Here is a 15,647-nt window from a genome sequence, read left to right as displayed (position 1 = left end):
ATTTTAAAAGTTTGGTGGTTTCTACTAGAAATAATGATTTGTTATGTGTGGCAACATTGGATTTAAAGGCCAAGTATGAGATTTGAGGCTATTTTGACTTCTTTGTTGAGATCTGTAATTGCTCTGAGGCAAGGAAGCTAAGCCATTACTTCTTATTTAAGGGATAAGTTTTATAGGCAATGTTTTCTTTTTTTCCCCTGGATATAAAGTGATGGAGAATTTTATTTTATTTTTATTTTTATTTATTTATTTTTTTTTGAGACAGAGCCTTGCTCTGTCACTCAGACTGGAGGGCAGTGGCATGATCATAACTCATTGTAACTCTAACTCTTGGACTCAAGTGATCCTCCCAGTTTAGTGCTGGGATTACAGGTGTGAGCATCATGCCTGGCCTTGTTTGTGTTTATAGAACATCTTTCAACATAGATTTTTTCTGATTGTTTCTTCATGAATAGATTTAGGTTGTGAACTTTTGGCAGAAATACCATCAAAATGATGTTGTTTCCTCAGTGAATCATATCAGGAAATCTCAGTGATATCAGTTTATACTAATTTTGGTGCTATTGTTTAGGTATTCGCAACTGTGAGGTTACCGTTTATCCTTTATTTATTTATTTATTTATTTTTTGGAGGGACAAAGTCTCACTCTGCTGCCCAGACTAGAGTGCAGTGGTATCATCATAGCTCACTGCAACCTCAAACTCCTGGGCTCAAGCAATCCTCCTGCATCAGCCTCCCAAGGGGCTAGAATTACAGGCACGTGCCACCATGCTCAGCTAATTTTTCTACTTTTTGTAGAAACTTCTGGTCTCAAACTTCTGGCCTCCAGTAATCCTCCCACCCCAGCCTCCCAAGGTGCTAGGATTACAGGTGTGAGCCACTGTTGTCTGGACCATTCATCCTTCTTAAATGATAAATATCTTATGAGAAGATACTTTAAGGCTGCTCTCTCAAACTTTCACTCAGTGGTTTTAGCACCTACTGATTATTGCCTGAATTGATTATTACTGTCGTTGTTGAAAAATGGTGATTTTCTAGCTCTGTCATTCTTCTTTTATTTATCTGTATCTCTTTAGTATCAGTATGGGCTTACGGATTCTTTTTTCAATCAACCAATGGGTTATAATGCATTCTTCCCAATTCAGCCAATGGGAGCCCTTCAAACTGGCCTGAGTCATTTTAACATGTTCCCATCAGTTTAACATGTTCCCAACAATAAGCACTTGCTTATTTTCTGGCACAAAAAGATCTTCTAGACTTTTCTTTACTTTCTCAGCCCCAGCACCAGAATTTACCATTTCTTTAAGGATGTCTGTTTCCTTTTATAGTGAAACTTCTTTCCCAATAAATATTTTTTGGATATTGCTATTTGCTATATTTTAGTACTACAAATAGTACTATACATAGCTGCATAGTATTATACAGTGTAGATGTACCATAACCTATTTAACATGTCCTTATTGGTTGTTTCTAATCTTTTAATATTACAAACAATTCTGCAATGAACAAATGTCTATCTATTTCATTTTGTGTATATTTGTGGGATGATCCCCTGGAAGTGAAATTTTTGCATTAAAGACTTTGGGAATTTGTAATTTTGACAAATACTTCAAATATTCAGCCAGGTGCAGTGGCTCACATCTCTAATCTCACAACACTCTGAGAGACTGAAGCCGGAGATCACTTGGGGTCAGGAGTTCAAGACTAGCGTGAGCTCACCATCAAATTGGTATTAACTGATCAACACTTAAGGGCACATATAGTAATAACATTCATCGGATGTTGGTAGATGGGAGAGGGGAGGAGGGGAGGAGTGTATACATACACGTAATGGGTGTGGTGCGCATTGTCTGGGGGATGCTTGAAGCTCTGACTCAGGTGGGGCAAGGGCAATATACGTAACCTAAACATTTGTACCCCTGTAATATGCTGAAATAAGAAAAAAAAGAAAATCCAAAGAAAAAAAAAAAAAGACCAGCCTGAGCAAGAGCAAGATCCTGTCTCTACAAAAATAGAAAAAATTAGCCAGGTGTGGTGTTGTCAGGTAGATAGTAAGGGATTCCGCGTCTCCTAGCTACGAAAGTGGGTGCTGTTGCCTTGGTGCAATTGCCCCACCTGGGAGTAAGGATAAGGAAGAGCCCCAGGGCCCATCTTGGTCCTGCCCCACCCTAATACTCTCCTGAGTGACTGCCACACCTGGGGGAGGAGGTAACGCCCTACGGATCTGCCAATCAGAGCTTGGCGTACCAGCTGCGAAAGAATGCAGAGGACTCTCCAGCCCACAGGCCAAGCAGCAGAGGTACCATAGAGTATAGAAATTGAGCTAGAACAATCTGCATGCCTAGTTAAGATTCAGTTCATGCAACTCCAACTGTTCAATCAGAGTGGTTCCATGGTGACGTCTGAGCCACAGGGAGGTCCCAATCTGGGAACCAGGAGCTTTTTTGTCCGTTCATTTTGTTCTCCCTTTGCTGCTACAATGGGTCTGGTTGTCATCTGTGGCCTATGTATCATGCTCTGTAAACCTGTATCTTGCTCTTGCTCTATAATGCTGTCTTTCTCTCCTCAATAAACTTCATTTTCATGCTTGCTTTACTTTGGTGTGTCTGGTCATTCTTCGGCCATGAGTGCGCTAAGAACCACCATTTCAGACTGAAACCTGACAGTGGTGCACACCTGTAGTCCCAACTACTTGAGAGGCTGCGGCAGGAAGATCCTTGAGCCCAGGAGTGTGAGGCTGCAGTGAGCTATGATGATACCACTGCAGCCTACCCAGGGCAACGGCATGAGAATCTGTCTCAAAAAAAAAAAAATACTGCAATTTTCCTTTCTAGAGGTTGTACCAATTTATATTTCCACCAGTATCATATGAGAGCAGACAATCAAGCTTATAAATTTAGGCCAAAATTTTGTTTTTTCCATAGTAAAGTTATAGAATTTTACATTTTTAGCTGTATTAGTTTACCAGAATAGGAAGTTGTGGTGTTATGATTTATATATTAGTTTTCATCTACTGTTCCTATGTAGTTTCATAACTCTCATAGTCCCTGTCATAATGTTGGGGTGCTTTAGGCCTCAGGAGATAGAATCTGTCTCTCCAAACTTCTCCTGTCCTCTTTTCACCTGCCCAAGGCAGTACTCTAATCTGATTGTGGGTCAAAAGACCCTCATTCCAGAGAGTCCTGCCCCATGCCCTGGAGGAAGAAAAGCTACACAGCAAGCCAGGAAGAATCTGAACAGACAGGCCTTGCTGGGTTTACATCATGCATTTTTTTGTCCAATCACATTTCTACACGCTTGTCAATCAAGCGTATATAACGAAGCCTCCATAATACCCAAGAGGACAAGGTTCAGAGAGCTGCCGGGTAGCTGAACATGTGGAGGTTTCCAGAGGGTGCTGGCCCTGGGAGGGCATGGAAGCGCTGAGCCTCTTCCCCCATTCCTCACCCTACACATCTCTTCATCTGTATCCTTTATAAAATCCTTTACAGTAGATCCGTAAATGTGTTTCCCTGAGTTCTGTGAGTTGCTCCAGTAAATTAATTGAATCCAAAGAGAGAGGTGGTTGTGGGAACCCCAATTTGAGGCTGGTCTGTCAGAAGCCCGGAGGCCTGGTGTCTCGGGGAGGGGCTTGGGGACTGAGCCCTCACCCTGTGGGATCTAACACTATCTCCAGGTAGATAGTGTTGGAATTGAATTAGAGGACACCCAGCTGGTGTCCACTACTTGGTGTATGGGGAAAACAACCCACATTTGGTCACGGAAGTCTTCTGTGTTGATTGCTGGGGAGTTCAGAGGAAAGCTCAGTCTGAGTGTTTTTCCAAGCACAAGTTTGAGAAAATTTTCTCAACTCAGTGATCAAAACGTTTGTTTAATTCTGCCCATGAGGCTGGGCTCAGTGGCTCACGCCTGTAATCCTAGCATTCTGGGAGGCCTAGGCGGGAGGATCACTTGAGGTCAGGAGTCCCAGACCAGCCTGAGCAAGAGCTAGACCTCGTCTCTACTAAAAATAGAAAAACTTAGCTGGGCAACTAAAAATAGAAACAAAATATTAGCCGGGCATGGTGGTGCACACCTGTAGTCCCAGCTACTCGGGAGGCTGAGGCAGGAGGATTGCTTGAGCCCAGGAGTTTGAGGTTGCTGTGAGCTAGGCTGATGCCATGGCACTCTAGCCAGGGCAACAGAGTGAGACTCTGTCTCAAAAAAAAAAAAAAAAAAAAAACTGCTCATGAGTAGCCCTGGTGAAAAATTCAAACTGGATTCATTTTCATTTTTTTTTCCTTGAACCCCTTGAACCTGGGTTCAAGCAATCCTCCCACCTCAGCCTTCAGAGTAGCTGGGACTATAGACAGACACCACTGTGCCCAGCTTCAAACTGGATTCATTTTCTAAAGTTTGTGATTATGTTCTTTATCCAGAAGGCCTGAAGCATAACAATGAGTCACTTTCCTTTTTGTCTCTTCAAGGTCATCAGTTTGAGTTATTTTTTTTATCTCTCGAGCTTCTAAGATATTTTTGTTTTCTTGTCATGAATATGTTTTGGATATAGGCAAAGCATTTCTGCCATACATAGGTGAGTTTTTTCAGAAACGGATACTTTTATTATAACTGCAAATGGATTTTATAGTTGAGTTGTCCTATAAAAATTATAGAAAATTTTTGCCTTGAACATAGTAGGAATCTCAAATTTTGGTGCCGATAAGAATAATTCAGGGTGCATATAAAAAATGTAGATTAGTGGGCTTCCTCTAGAAATTCTGGTTGAGTAGATCTGAGAGGTCTGGTCCAGATATTTGCATATGAAGAGGCTCCCTTAGGATTCTGATGCAATGATCCTGAGACTACACTTTGAGAAATATAACACCAAATTATTGTTGATTGGTTGTAGTTCCATATTTTTAATGTGGGCTTGGAAACCCATTTCAATGAAAATGTGCTTCTTTTTAGGAAGCATTCGTGATTTCGGAACATGTTGTTTTATTTGAAACCAAAGTTTCTATGGATAACATTTTTTTGAATATTTATAGCGCGTGCCCATTCATTGTTCTAAGCAAATTCCATGTATGTGTTAAATTACAGACTCCTTACAATTGAGGTTGGTGCAATTACCCCCATTTTAAGGAAACTGAGGCAAAAAAGGTTGAGTAGCTTGCCATAGTCACACATTAATTTTTACACAGATAAAAAGTGGTAGGGCCAGGATTGAAACCTTATCGATCAAGCTCCAGGTTTAGCTGTTACACTATGTTGCCTCTCTTTTTTCATTTGAGCCCAAAGAGGCTCTGAGCATTTTCTCATCTAAAAAAGGAGTAGTTTGGTCATAAATGGTAGGTACTCTCTGCTCAGCTCATTGGAAAGAGTGAAACTATTTGTCCAGATAAGGCCTTCGGTCTGTTAAAACAGTGGTCCCCAACGTTTTTGGTACCAGGGACCAATTTAGGGATGATTCAAGCACTGTATTTATTGTGCAGTCAAACCTCTCTGCTAATGATAATCGGTATTTGCAGCTGCTCCCCAGCGCTAGCATCACCGCCTCAGCTCCGCCTCAGATCACCAGGCATTAGATGCTCATAAGGAGCATGCAACCTAGATTCCTCGTGTGCACAGTTAATGGTGGGGTTCATGCTCCTACGAGAATCTAATGCCGCTGCTGATCTGACAGGAGGCGGAGCTGAGGTAGTGATGCAAGCAATGACTGTAAATACAAGATGAAGCTTCGCGCCCTCTCTGCTGCTCCCCTCCTGCTCTGCTGCCTGGTTCCTAACAAGCCACGGATGGGACTGGTACTGCCATGTTGGAGACCACAGTAGCTCCGCTTGGTTAATATAATTTGATAACATTGTGAAATAAGTCTGAATGTAAGGGTAGCAAATTTCATGCTAGTCATAAGACACGTTACTAGCTGTGTATATTTATGGCATATGAACCTAGTGATGGGATGAAATAATCTTAAAGATTTTTTTTTCGTTTATTACCTGTTGAAAAGTCTATCAGTGGATCTTTCAGCAACTCAGAGTTAAAATTAAAAAGCTAAACAAGACCTGAAAGTGTGACTTTCTTTAAAGCCAGTGAAATAGTTATCATGTTGGATAATGTTTCATATGTCTCTCAGAATCCTTATAATCCATAATATTTTTTTTTGTATTTAGTATTTATTATTTTATTGAAGCAAAGAATAATTCTTGGACAATATTGCATCTATGAGTACTAGAGTAAATAAAATTATTTATGGCTCAAAATTTCTCATAAAACATTCACTTCACCTACAGTGAGCAATACATAAATATTGTTGATGGATTGTCAAGTAGAAAAGGAAAAAAATGAACAGAACCCAAATTTACATCATGCCATGGGATTCAAAAGGTATTTTTTCCATTATACATAAATCATAGCTTACAAAATAAAGTTCTCTCAAACTGCTACTGTGCAGTATTTGTCAGTAGTGTGCTACTAGTGTGTGTATATGTGAGTATGTGGTTGTGTAAAAAATTTTATTGTAAATTGACAAATTTTATTTATTTATTTAGAGACAGGGTCTCTCTCTGTCACCCAGTCTGGAGTGCAGTGTCTTGATCAGAGCTCACTGTAACCTCCAACTCCTGGGCTCATGTGATCCTTCTGCTTCAGCCTCTAAGTAGCTAGGACTATAGGTGCACACCGCCATGCCTGGCTAATTTTTATTTTTTATAGAGACAAGATCTGGCTATGTTGCCCATGCTGGTTTTGAACTCCTCACCTCAAGTGATCCTCCTGCATTGTCCTCCCAAAATGCTGGGATTATAGGTGTGAGCCACTGGACCTGTCCTGACAAATTATAATTGTATATCTCAGCAAGGTACAAAGTTATATTATAATTTGTGAATACAATATGGAATAACTGAATCAAGCTAATTAACATATCCATCATCTCAAATACTTATCATTTTTTATGGTAAGAACATTTGAAATTTAGTCTCAGCAATTTTGAAAGGTACAATACATTGTTATTAACTGTATTCATCATGCTGTGCAATAGAGCTCAAAAGTACACTTAATCCTCCTGTCTGAGGCTTTGTACACTTTGACCATCATCTCCCCATTCTCCCCACCTGTCTCTGGTATTCACCATTCTACTTTCTGCTTTTATGAGTTTGATAGTTTTAGATTCCACAAATAAGTGAGAAAATATGGTATTTGTCTTTCTAGGGCTGGCTGATTTCACATAGCATAATGACAAGAGTTTTCTTCTTTTTAAGGTTGAGTAATATTCTATTGTGTATATATACCACATTTTCTTTATCCATTTATCTGTTCACAGATACTTAGGTTGATTCTATAACATTTTTTTTTTTTTTCCTGAGACAGAGTCTCGCTCTGTTGCCCAGGCTAGAGTGCCGTGATGTGAGCCTAGCTCACAGCAAACTCAAACTCCTGGGCTCAAGCAATCCTCATGCCTCAGCCTCCCAAATAGCTGGGACTACAGGCATGCACCACCATGCCCGGCTAATTTTTTCTATATATTTTTAGTTGGCCAGATAATTTCTTTGTATTTTTAGTAGAGATGGGGGTCTCGCTCTTGCTCAGGCTGGTCTCGATCTCCTGAGCTCAAACAATCCACCTGCCTCGGCCTCCCAGAGTGCTAGGATTACAGGTGTGAGCCACCTCGCCCGGCCTGATTCTATAACTTGACTACTTTGAACAGTGCTGTGATGCACATGGAAGTGCAGACAACTCTTTGACATACTGATTTCAGGATACAGAACAAACTAATTCAAATTATATTTATTGAGTGCCAGGTACATGAATTTATTGCCCAGTGGGAGCAGATCCATAGTGGTAGCTCCAAAGCTTCTATACAAGAGAAGTTTTAGGGAGCAATCAAGTTGGAACAGTGTGTGGAGAGGGATCTGGGTGAGGAAGCGGATTTGTCTTGACACTGACTTGACACTTGACTCTTAGTATTTTAGATCAGATTGAGAAAATATCAAAGAGCAGGGAGGAGCACTGACTGAGATTATGGATGGAATTAATTCCCCTCAGGCTAACCCTCAACTCTGTCGTTGCAGATTTATATAATAAATCAATAATAAATTAATGAAATACTCATTTTAACAGATCTATAGCATGAAGACAGGAGCATTTAATTTTCTTTGGGGGGGAATGTATGTAGTGGAAGAGTAGATGGGGAAGGATTTCATAAAAAGGTGTGATTTTAGTTCACTATTATTTATTACTCTTGGAAAATGTTCTAAATACAAAGAATCTTCAAAGACATAGAAATTAAGAGATTCTGGCAAACTGTTCAGAACATGAGGAAGTGGGGTTAAGGCTGGAGATGATGGGGACATAATAGGCTTGCAAGTTATGCTAACAGTTTTGAAATTCATCCTGCAATTGATACGAATTGCTGCAGGATTTTAGGCACAGAAGTGACAATGATAAGATATTATATAACATTTTGGTAAGATCAAAGAACCATGCCTGCGAAAGAAGTAACATGACCACCCCAGCTCTTTTTCTATAAATGAGAAATTAAGGGGAAAAAGTGATTAAGACAAAATCCCTACACTTATAGAATTTATATTCTAGTGGGGAGAGGCAAACAATAAAAAACAGATAAATAATAGGTAGTGATAAGTGCTAGAAAGAACAATTTTAAAGCAGGGTAGGGAACATAATGATTGGGTAGAGACAAGCTCACTGTTCTTTCTACTAATCTCATCATACAATGTAATTGCGTTTCAAGATCCTTTCAATTTCCAACACAACAGCACCATTATACTGAAATCTAAATATTGCAAATGTGTTCATTTATTTCATTCATTGTCTAATAACTTGTCCTTCTTAAATATCTGTGTTGACTTCCCAAAGGCCAGAAAAGGAGGAGCAAATTTCTCTCTGAAGGTTAAAGAATATTTGAACAGGCTGCACTGAAAACCCTTCTCAGTGGTTACTTCCGTAGGCTCTTCATATTTCACCCAGACACAACTCTTTACCATTTTTAAGCTTTTAATTTCCATACTTGGGCTCACAAGACCTTGTATGTCTCCCTCTCTCTCCCTTCATGTTTTTGTTCAATAAACATGCTATATATTGAGTGCTTGGCTTGACAGACTTTTTGCTAAGTGCAGATGACACAGACAGGAGCAAAAAGCAGCCCCAGCTTCTAGAGCTGATAGTTGTACTATATGCGGGGTGGCAGCTCAAAACTGGAGCCAGGAACCCATGAGGCCAGTGTGGGAAGTTCCAACTCTGCTGGGCCTTAAATGCCTGGTTTGAAGTTGACACAACCCTGTCTGCTGAGAGCGCTCATATGCATATGAAAAGGGGAGTTGCATGTTAAGGAGAAATGACTGTCTTGGGGGTTTTTGTGGGTCATTTTTACACCTAAGACGCCCAAGCCAAACCCCAACCTTCAACATCCGGGGGCCTAATAGAAGAATGCAGACCCTTGGGAGCTACCTAAATCTACTGAATCACAATGTTTAAGGGCGAGGTCCCTGAAATCTGCAGCTTAATAACAAAACTTCCTAGGCCATTGTTATGTATGCTTTAGAACTTAAGAACCATTGGACTCTTATCTTTTCTTACTTCACCTACACCTGACATAAGTACTATTAGCCCTCCCAGAGGAGGAAATTGAGGCATAGAATGGTTAACTTGCTGAGGTCACACAGAACCAGAGTTGGAATCTAGAACTGCTTGGGATACAGCTCTTAGTCTTTAACCTAAGAGTACATTTGGTCTTTTTGCCAAATGATTTGTTACTGTAATTCAACAAGCACTGGGCTTGGAGTTTGAAAACTTAGTCTGAAGGCCCACTAAATTAAATCTGGTGAATTTGATCAATTAACTCACATTGTGAACTTCGAGGCTCTCGCCTTGGGCAAAGCACAACCACCTGAAGGTGACCCAAGGGGCGGGGCGGGAGAGCTGGGCAGGGAAGGGAGGCCATCGATAACTCCGGCACGCCGCTGCCTGTTGGATGGGCTCGAGCCTCTCCCGCCAGGCCTGCCCCACTCCCGCGCGCTCCTGGGCCCGCCCCCGCCGCCATCTTGGTCTAGGAGGGAGCGGGCTGCACGCGTGAGTAAACAGCCCGAGCTGGGAAAGTGGAGCTCCGGCAGCGTCCGGGTGCGGAGTGGCAGCGGTAGAGAGGACCCTGATCTGATCTTTGTACGTGGGGATAAGTATCCGGGACACAGTGGTAGGCTACGGGGACCCCTTAGTCTGGCGCAACCTCCGCCCCCTCGCGACGAGACGCCTCGCTCCCCGGGCTTCTCCCGCCCCCAGCCGGTCTCCTCCCTCTGTTGAAAGCTGCCCGGGAAAGTGGTGGCGGGAGCGGGCTCAGGCCCGAGCGCAGCGGGGGCCCAGGTGTGTGTTTCCCGGCCCCAGAGAAGATTAGAGCTTGAGTTTGTGCGCCAGATGCTTGGGGTGTAGACGCGGCGTGGCCGAGAGGCCGCGGACGGGCGGGCGTGCGGGTATAGGGGCCGGACTCTCGGTGGGCCGCCGCGGGGCTGTTTCTGTCGGTCACCAGGTTTTCTTCTCTTCCGGTCCGGGCCTTAGGGTGGCCGACATGACGGCCAGGGGTCAGGGCCCCCTCGCGCCGCTGTTGGAGACTTTGGAAGACCCTTCCGCCTCCCATGGAGAGCAGACTGACGCTTACCTGACTCTGACCAGGTGAGGCCGGCGAAGGGGGGCCCGGTAGGGTCTGTGGAGAAAGAAGATAAGTTTGATGGGGCGTGCTGAATAAGTGTGAATTCTAGAAGTCTGGCGCAAATGTGAGGACGCCAGCGTCCTGGATGAGTTGGGGGGCTGGGGAGATGCATGCTCATTGACGTTCCCGGGTGCTGCTGGGCGCTTAAGGTGTTTGCAAGGAGGGAGCCTGCACGTGTGTCTTGCAAACGAGGGATTTTAAAAAGTGTTGGTTGGAAGTGGTTGTAGGAGTGGTTTTCAGTGTAACCCCCCTGATGCGTTGGGAAAATGCGGCCACCCAGAATTGGCTTTCTAGTAGAGCAGTAACATGATTTTTATTTTAGTTGTAAAAAGCTTCAAAATATTCTCTGTTGAAATTTACTGCTTTATGCAGTCTTTTGTAAGTCGTTAGTAAATTTGTAACTATGGATAGAGATCCCTGTTCCGTCTTTACATAGTCCAACTGTGAAAACTTCCATACACTGGATGCAAAAAGGTATTCTGAGGGGGTTTTTGCACTTATTTTTGACATACATTGCATTATATGTTCTCTGCATCCTTACGTACCTTACCGACTGGGTCAGTTCATTTAGAAGAGTTTCACAGTAATCTTTAAAAAGACAATGCAGGTATTTTAAGGAGTGAGTACATTATTTTTTTGTTTCTGCCACTTGCATAAACTTGTGTTTTTTCTGCTTTTTAAGTCGTATGACTGGAGGAGAAGGAAAAGAAGTAATTATAGAAATTGAGAAAAAACTTCTTCGGCTGTACAAAGTTTTAAAGGTATATATCTGTTTATTAAATAGTTTTTCACTTTTGGTGGTTTTAAAAAGTTTTACCAGTTGACTCAAAAAATTTGAATCTAAAATAAAATAACAGCAATGATATTGACTGATTATAATACTATTGATTACTTAAAACTTCTGAGATACTGTCTCAATTGCCTTACATGCTTTTTCTCACTTAGTTCTCCTTATCTCCATGAGATTATTCTTTAATTCTCACTTTGCAGATGAAGAAATTGGTTTAATTTGCCTAAAGTTGCCCAAGGCCACTTGAATCCAAAGCCTGTGTCTTTTTTTTTTTCTGTTGCCCAGGCTAGAGTGCTGTGGCATCAACCTAGCTCACAGCAACCTCAAAGTGCTGGGCTCAAGCAGTCCTTCTGCCTCAGCCTCCCGAGTAGCTGGCACTATAGACATATGCCACCATTTTTTCTACATATTTTTAGTTGTCCAGCTAATTTCTTTCTGTTTTTATTAGAGACAGGGTCTCGCTGTTGCTCAGGCTGGTCTTGAACTCCTGAGCTCAAACGATCCACCCATCTCACCATCCCAGAGTGTTAGGGTTACAGGCGTGAGCCACCACAACCGGCCCCAAAGCCTGTGTTCTTGAAAGCAGTGATCAGAGATTATTTAAGTTGTTTTCTTTCCTTTGGGAATGTATTTCTAAGTAAATGCTTTTAAAATTATAATTGTCTTTGGTCTACTCTGTAGGTAGCAGAACTATCTCCCACCCCCCCCAATCTTCACTCACCCTCAGTTTTTGCCTTAGCCATTAGCCATTATGTTACCTTTTTTGCTTGTTTATAGGGAGGTGGTGTAGTTTAACATCAGACTAAGGACCTGCTTTTGTACTCACTTGACCACTATGGCTTCCCAACTTTACTTAACACCTAACTTTTCGATTACCTTGGTTTAAGAGTGAAAAGATTGAACTAAATCTCCTTTGAGTTCTTATTTTTATGAGCTTGTTTTTGTGCTTTTAAAACAAGTATTTTACATGTTATTTTTTTTTTCTTTTGATCTTTTTTTATCGTTGTTCCCCACCACGACAGACACATAGTATTGTACATTTTGGCATGATTTCTGGCTAAGTGTTAAAGCATTTGAGATCCTGCCTACCCTAAGTATTGTTGTCATAGTTGTTAACATTTTTTTTGTTCATGTGAGCAGGCACTTTATTTTGTGGTACTTACGTAATGGTATTATTAAATAATATTAATGGCATTGTTTACAATCCCAGTTTTTTCATTATTCCACCTTCCAGCGATATGATGTGTTAAAGACATGCAGCTTATTGTGTTTATAGGATCAGGAACCCTAGTGCGTGGATTTTGAGTTGAGTTGTACTGTTTGTAAATATGGTTTGTAGCTAAAATTCCTAATGAATTATTTGGATACACATGGAAGATCGATAGTAGGACAATCAAGAGAAGTTTTCCATGCAACTAAATTATGAGTATAATTGGAATTCCTTCAGAACAGAAAGCACACTAGGTAAAATAGAACATGTTTCTATGTTGCTGTTTTGAATTTGGCTAGGATTGTGTCTAGGAACCCACATTTTTGAAGATAAAACAGCACTTAAAAGCAGATACATTTAATAAAAGTTGATCACACACATGTGCTAGCTATTATCCAGGAGATATAGTATTCAAAGTCTTAAGCCTTACTAAGTTGCATACAACTGGTTGTTATACTATATCTCTTATACCTGAGGGTTTTGTTTTTTGGTTTGGTTTTAGAGGGCCCCAGGGAGGTGTCCACTAAAATATTTAACTACTAGCATTTCCTATTCTCCCTCTTCAAGAATAACAATGGAGGATTCCTTGGACATTTGATTCAAAGAGATGTGGGAGGTTTTGAAAATAAATAACTTTGGAATAGAAAATCGTACGAGGAAAGAGAGCATAGGGTTATGAGTAAACATCAAGGAATATATCGAGGCTCCATTTGACAGGTTTGGGCCTTTATACCCTTTACATACATAGTATGGATTAGGCCTTGGATTCTAGATTGACATGGATGAACATTCTTTTATCTATAAAGTAGGGATTTAAGAAATATTTTACTTTAATATGGAGATAATGTCAGAAGCTAGCAAATATTAGACACTTAGTTAATGTTACATTCCAACCACTTCACTCTCCCAATCTTAGAGGAAGCGGTGTCACACTCCACTCTAAAGCTAGGATGTCAGCTTTTGCATTTGAGTCTTCTGCTTACTCTTTGTATAGGGACCTTGCTCCCTTTTTCATGTCTAGTATCTTTAGCATCTTTCATCTGTTGACTTTTTCTTTGCTTTCACAAGTGTAGAAATGTTATCTTCATTGACTTGCTCTCTGTCCAGTTCCCTTTTCCTTTGCCAAGCTGTATACATGGCTTGTGATCTTACTCCTTTTTTGCCTATTTTTAAAATGATTTTTTTATCAGATTAAAATGTGATGCATTTGCTTGTTTTGTAATCAACTTTTGCATTCTAAAAATTGATTTACAATTGTGCTTGTTTATAATGTAATTTTGTTTTTGTAGACTCATATTTCCAGTCAAAACTCGGAGCTCAGTAGTGCTGCTCTACAAGCCTTGGGGTTTTGCTTATTTAATCCCAAAATTACTTCAGTATTATCAGGTAGATAAATTTATTAATGACTGTTAATATTTTTGGAGTATAAATAAAGTCTTAAGTTTAAAGTATAGTTTGATACTGTTGAATGTACTGTTAACCTCTGGATTAGTCTCATAACTTGTAGGATTTGCTTTTAAGAAATAATATGTAGATTATCGTCATCACCTAGACATAGCTCTAATTTTGATACTATAATTCGTTCTAAAAAATAAGGGCATTTTAAAAACAAAAAAAATTAAGGGTATTTTAACATTGTTATAAAAATGGAAACCTTTATTCAAGCAGGGAACTAAGGAACATGCTGAATTGAAAAGTTCTTTTACATAGTGGTAAATGTGGGATAATTTGCAACTAAAAGTGATAGTGAAAACATAGAACCTGATGCTTTCAAAGTTTTGAAGTAGTCTTCAACTGTTGATCTATATAGTTAGTAGTTTGCTTTGGAAAGGAAACCTAGGAAGTGATCTCCAGAGAGGAGAAGTTAGCAATAGATAATAAAGATGTCAGGAAGTTGCTACTTCTTTTTTCTGAGGGAAAAATTACTGTTTGTTCTTTTTTATATATGGAAGTGTTAGCAACCTAAAGCAGGAGTAGTTTATTTTGGAGCAAAGATGTAGAATCTTGCCAAAAATCATCTCTTGTGTTTAAACCTACAAATGATACCTACAGTTAATTTCAGTTGCATAAATACCTATTTATTTGTTATTTGGAGTATACTATTTATTTTCTCTGAATATACCTTCCCCTCTAATCTGAATTTTGTGTTTTGGGAAAGTTTGATGTCAGCAGTGATTCTTTGATCCTTCTCTTCGGATACACATTTAATTTTATGATTAAAGAGTACTTTAGAGAATAATTTTCTATTTGAGATTTTTAAGGAGTATAAACTATTCTATACAATTAAAATTAAAACTGTTTGTTTTTCAGAGGCAAATATTCAAGAAGTGCTTTCAAAATTGAATGATATTGTCAAGAGTCCAGACAAAAATGTACGTACCAGGGCACTTTGGGTGATATCTAAGCAGACGTTTCCTGCTGAAGTTGTTGGCAAAATGGTGAGTATAGTTTTTGTGTATGTCATCTTAACTGTGTGCCAATAAAAACAATTCAAGCTTATTTGATTTGTAATTTATTTGGTCTGTCTTTTAGGTACCCAGTATAATTGATTCATTAGAAATACTATTTAATAAAGGAGAGATGCATTCTGCCGTTGTTGATTTTGAAGCATTAAATGTTATCATAAGGTATGCGTTTGGATGTTGTGCAAATTAGAAGAATAGATTCAGTAAATTTAAAATTTAGTTCAAGGAATGGACTTTTGGGATTTAATTTGACATAGACATTAAAAGAGGGGAATGTTTTTTAGACCACGAGACTTAAGAAAAAAGATAACCGGAAGGTGGAAGTAGATATAGATAAGTTGCTAAGTTTGTTTATTTTTACTGAGACAGCTTTAAAAGTAAACATGGTTATGTTCCTGCTGATAACCCAGTTCTCGTTTAAAAAATCATGTCTGTTAAAGCTTTTGTAAGGGTTTAAAAAAATCATATAAATCTATTAGTGAACTATAG

At 39.9% G+C, this 15,647-nt stretch overlaps 1 protein-coding gene across 2 annotated transcripts in view; it reads left to right on the top strand.

Moving 5' to 3' along the window:
* Nucleotides 1-10,552: 10,552 nt before the first annotated feature.
* Nucleotides 10,553-15,647, top strand: part of RIF1 (replication timing regulatory factor 1) — a 52,143-nt gene continuing 47,048 nt past the window's right edge. For both annotated transcript variants that reach the window (XM_069472735.1, XM_069472727.1), the window contains exons 1-5: nt 10,553-10,656; nt 11,376-11,454; nt 13,983-14,079; nt 15,004-15,131; nt 15,226-15,320. In XM_069472735.1, the coding sequence (XP_069328836.1) occupies nt 10,553-10,656; nt 11,376-11,454; nt 13,983-14,079; nt 15,004-15,131; nt 15,226-15,320 (503 nt within the window). The remainder of the gene's footprint in view (nt 10,657-11,375; nt 11,455-13,982; nt 14,080-15,003; nt 15,132-15,225; nt 15,321-15,647) is intronic.

The sequence above is a fragment of the Eulemur rufifrons genome, chromosome 1 (genome assembly GCF_041146395.1).
Source record: "Eulemur rufifrons isolate Redbay chromosome 1, OSU_ERuf_1, whole genome shotgun sequence".
Lineage (NCBI taxonomy): Eukaryota > Metazoa > Chordata > Mammalia > Primates > Lemuridae > Eulemur > Eulemur rufifrons.
The sequence above is the reverse complement of the archived record's forward strand: the minus strand, read 5'-3'. Positions and strand labels throughout refer to the sequence as shown.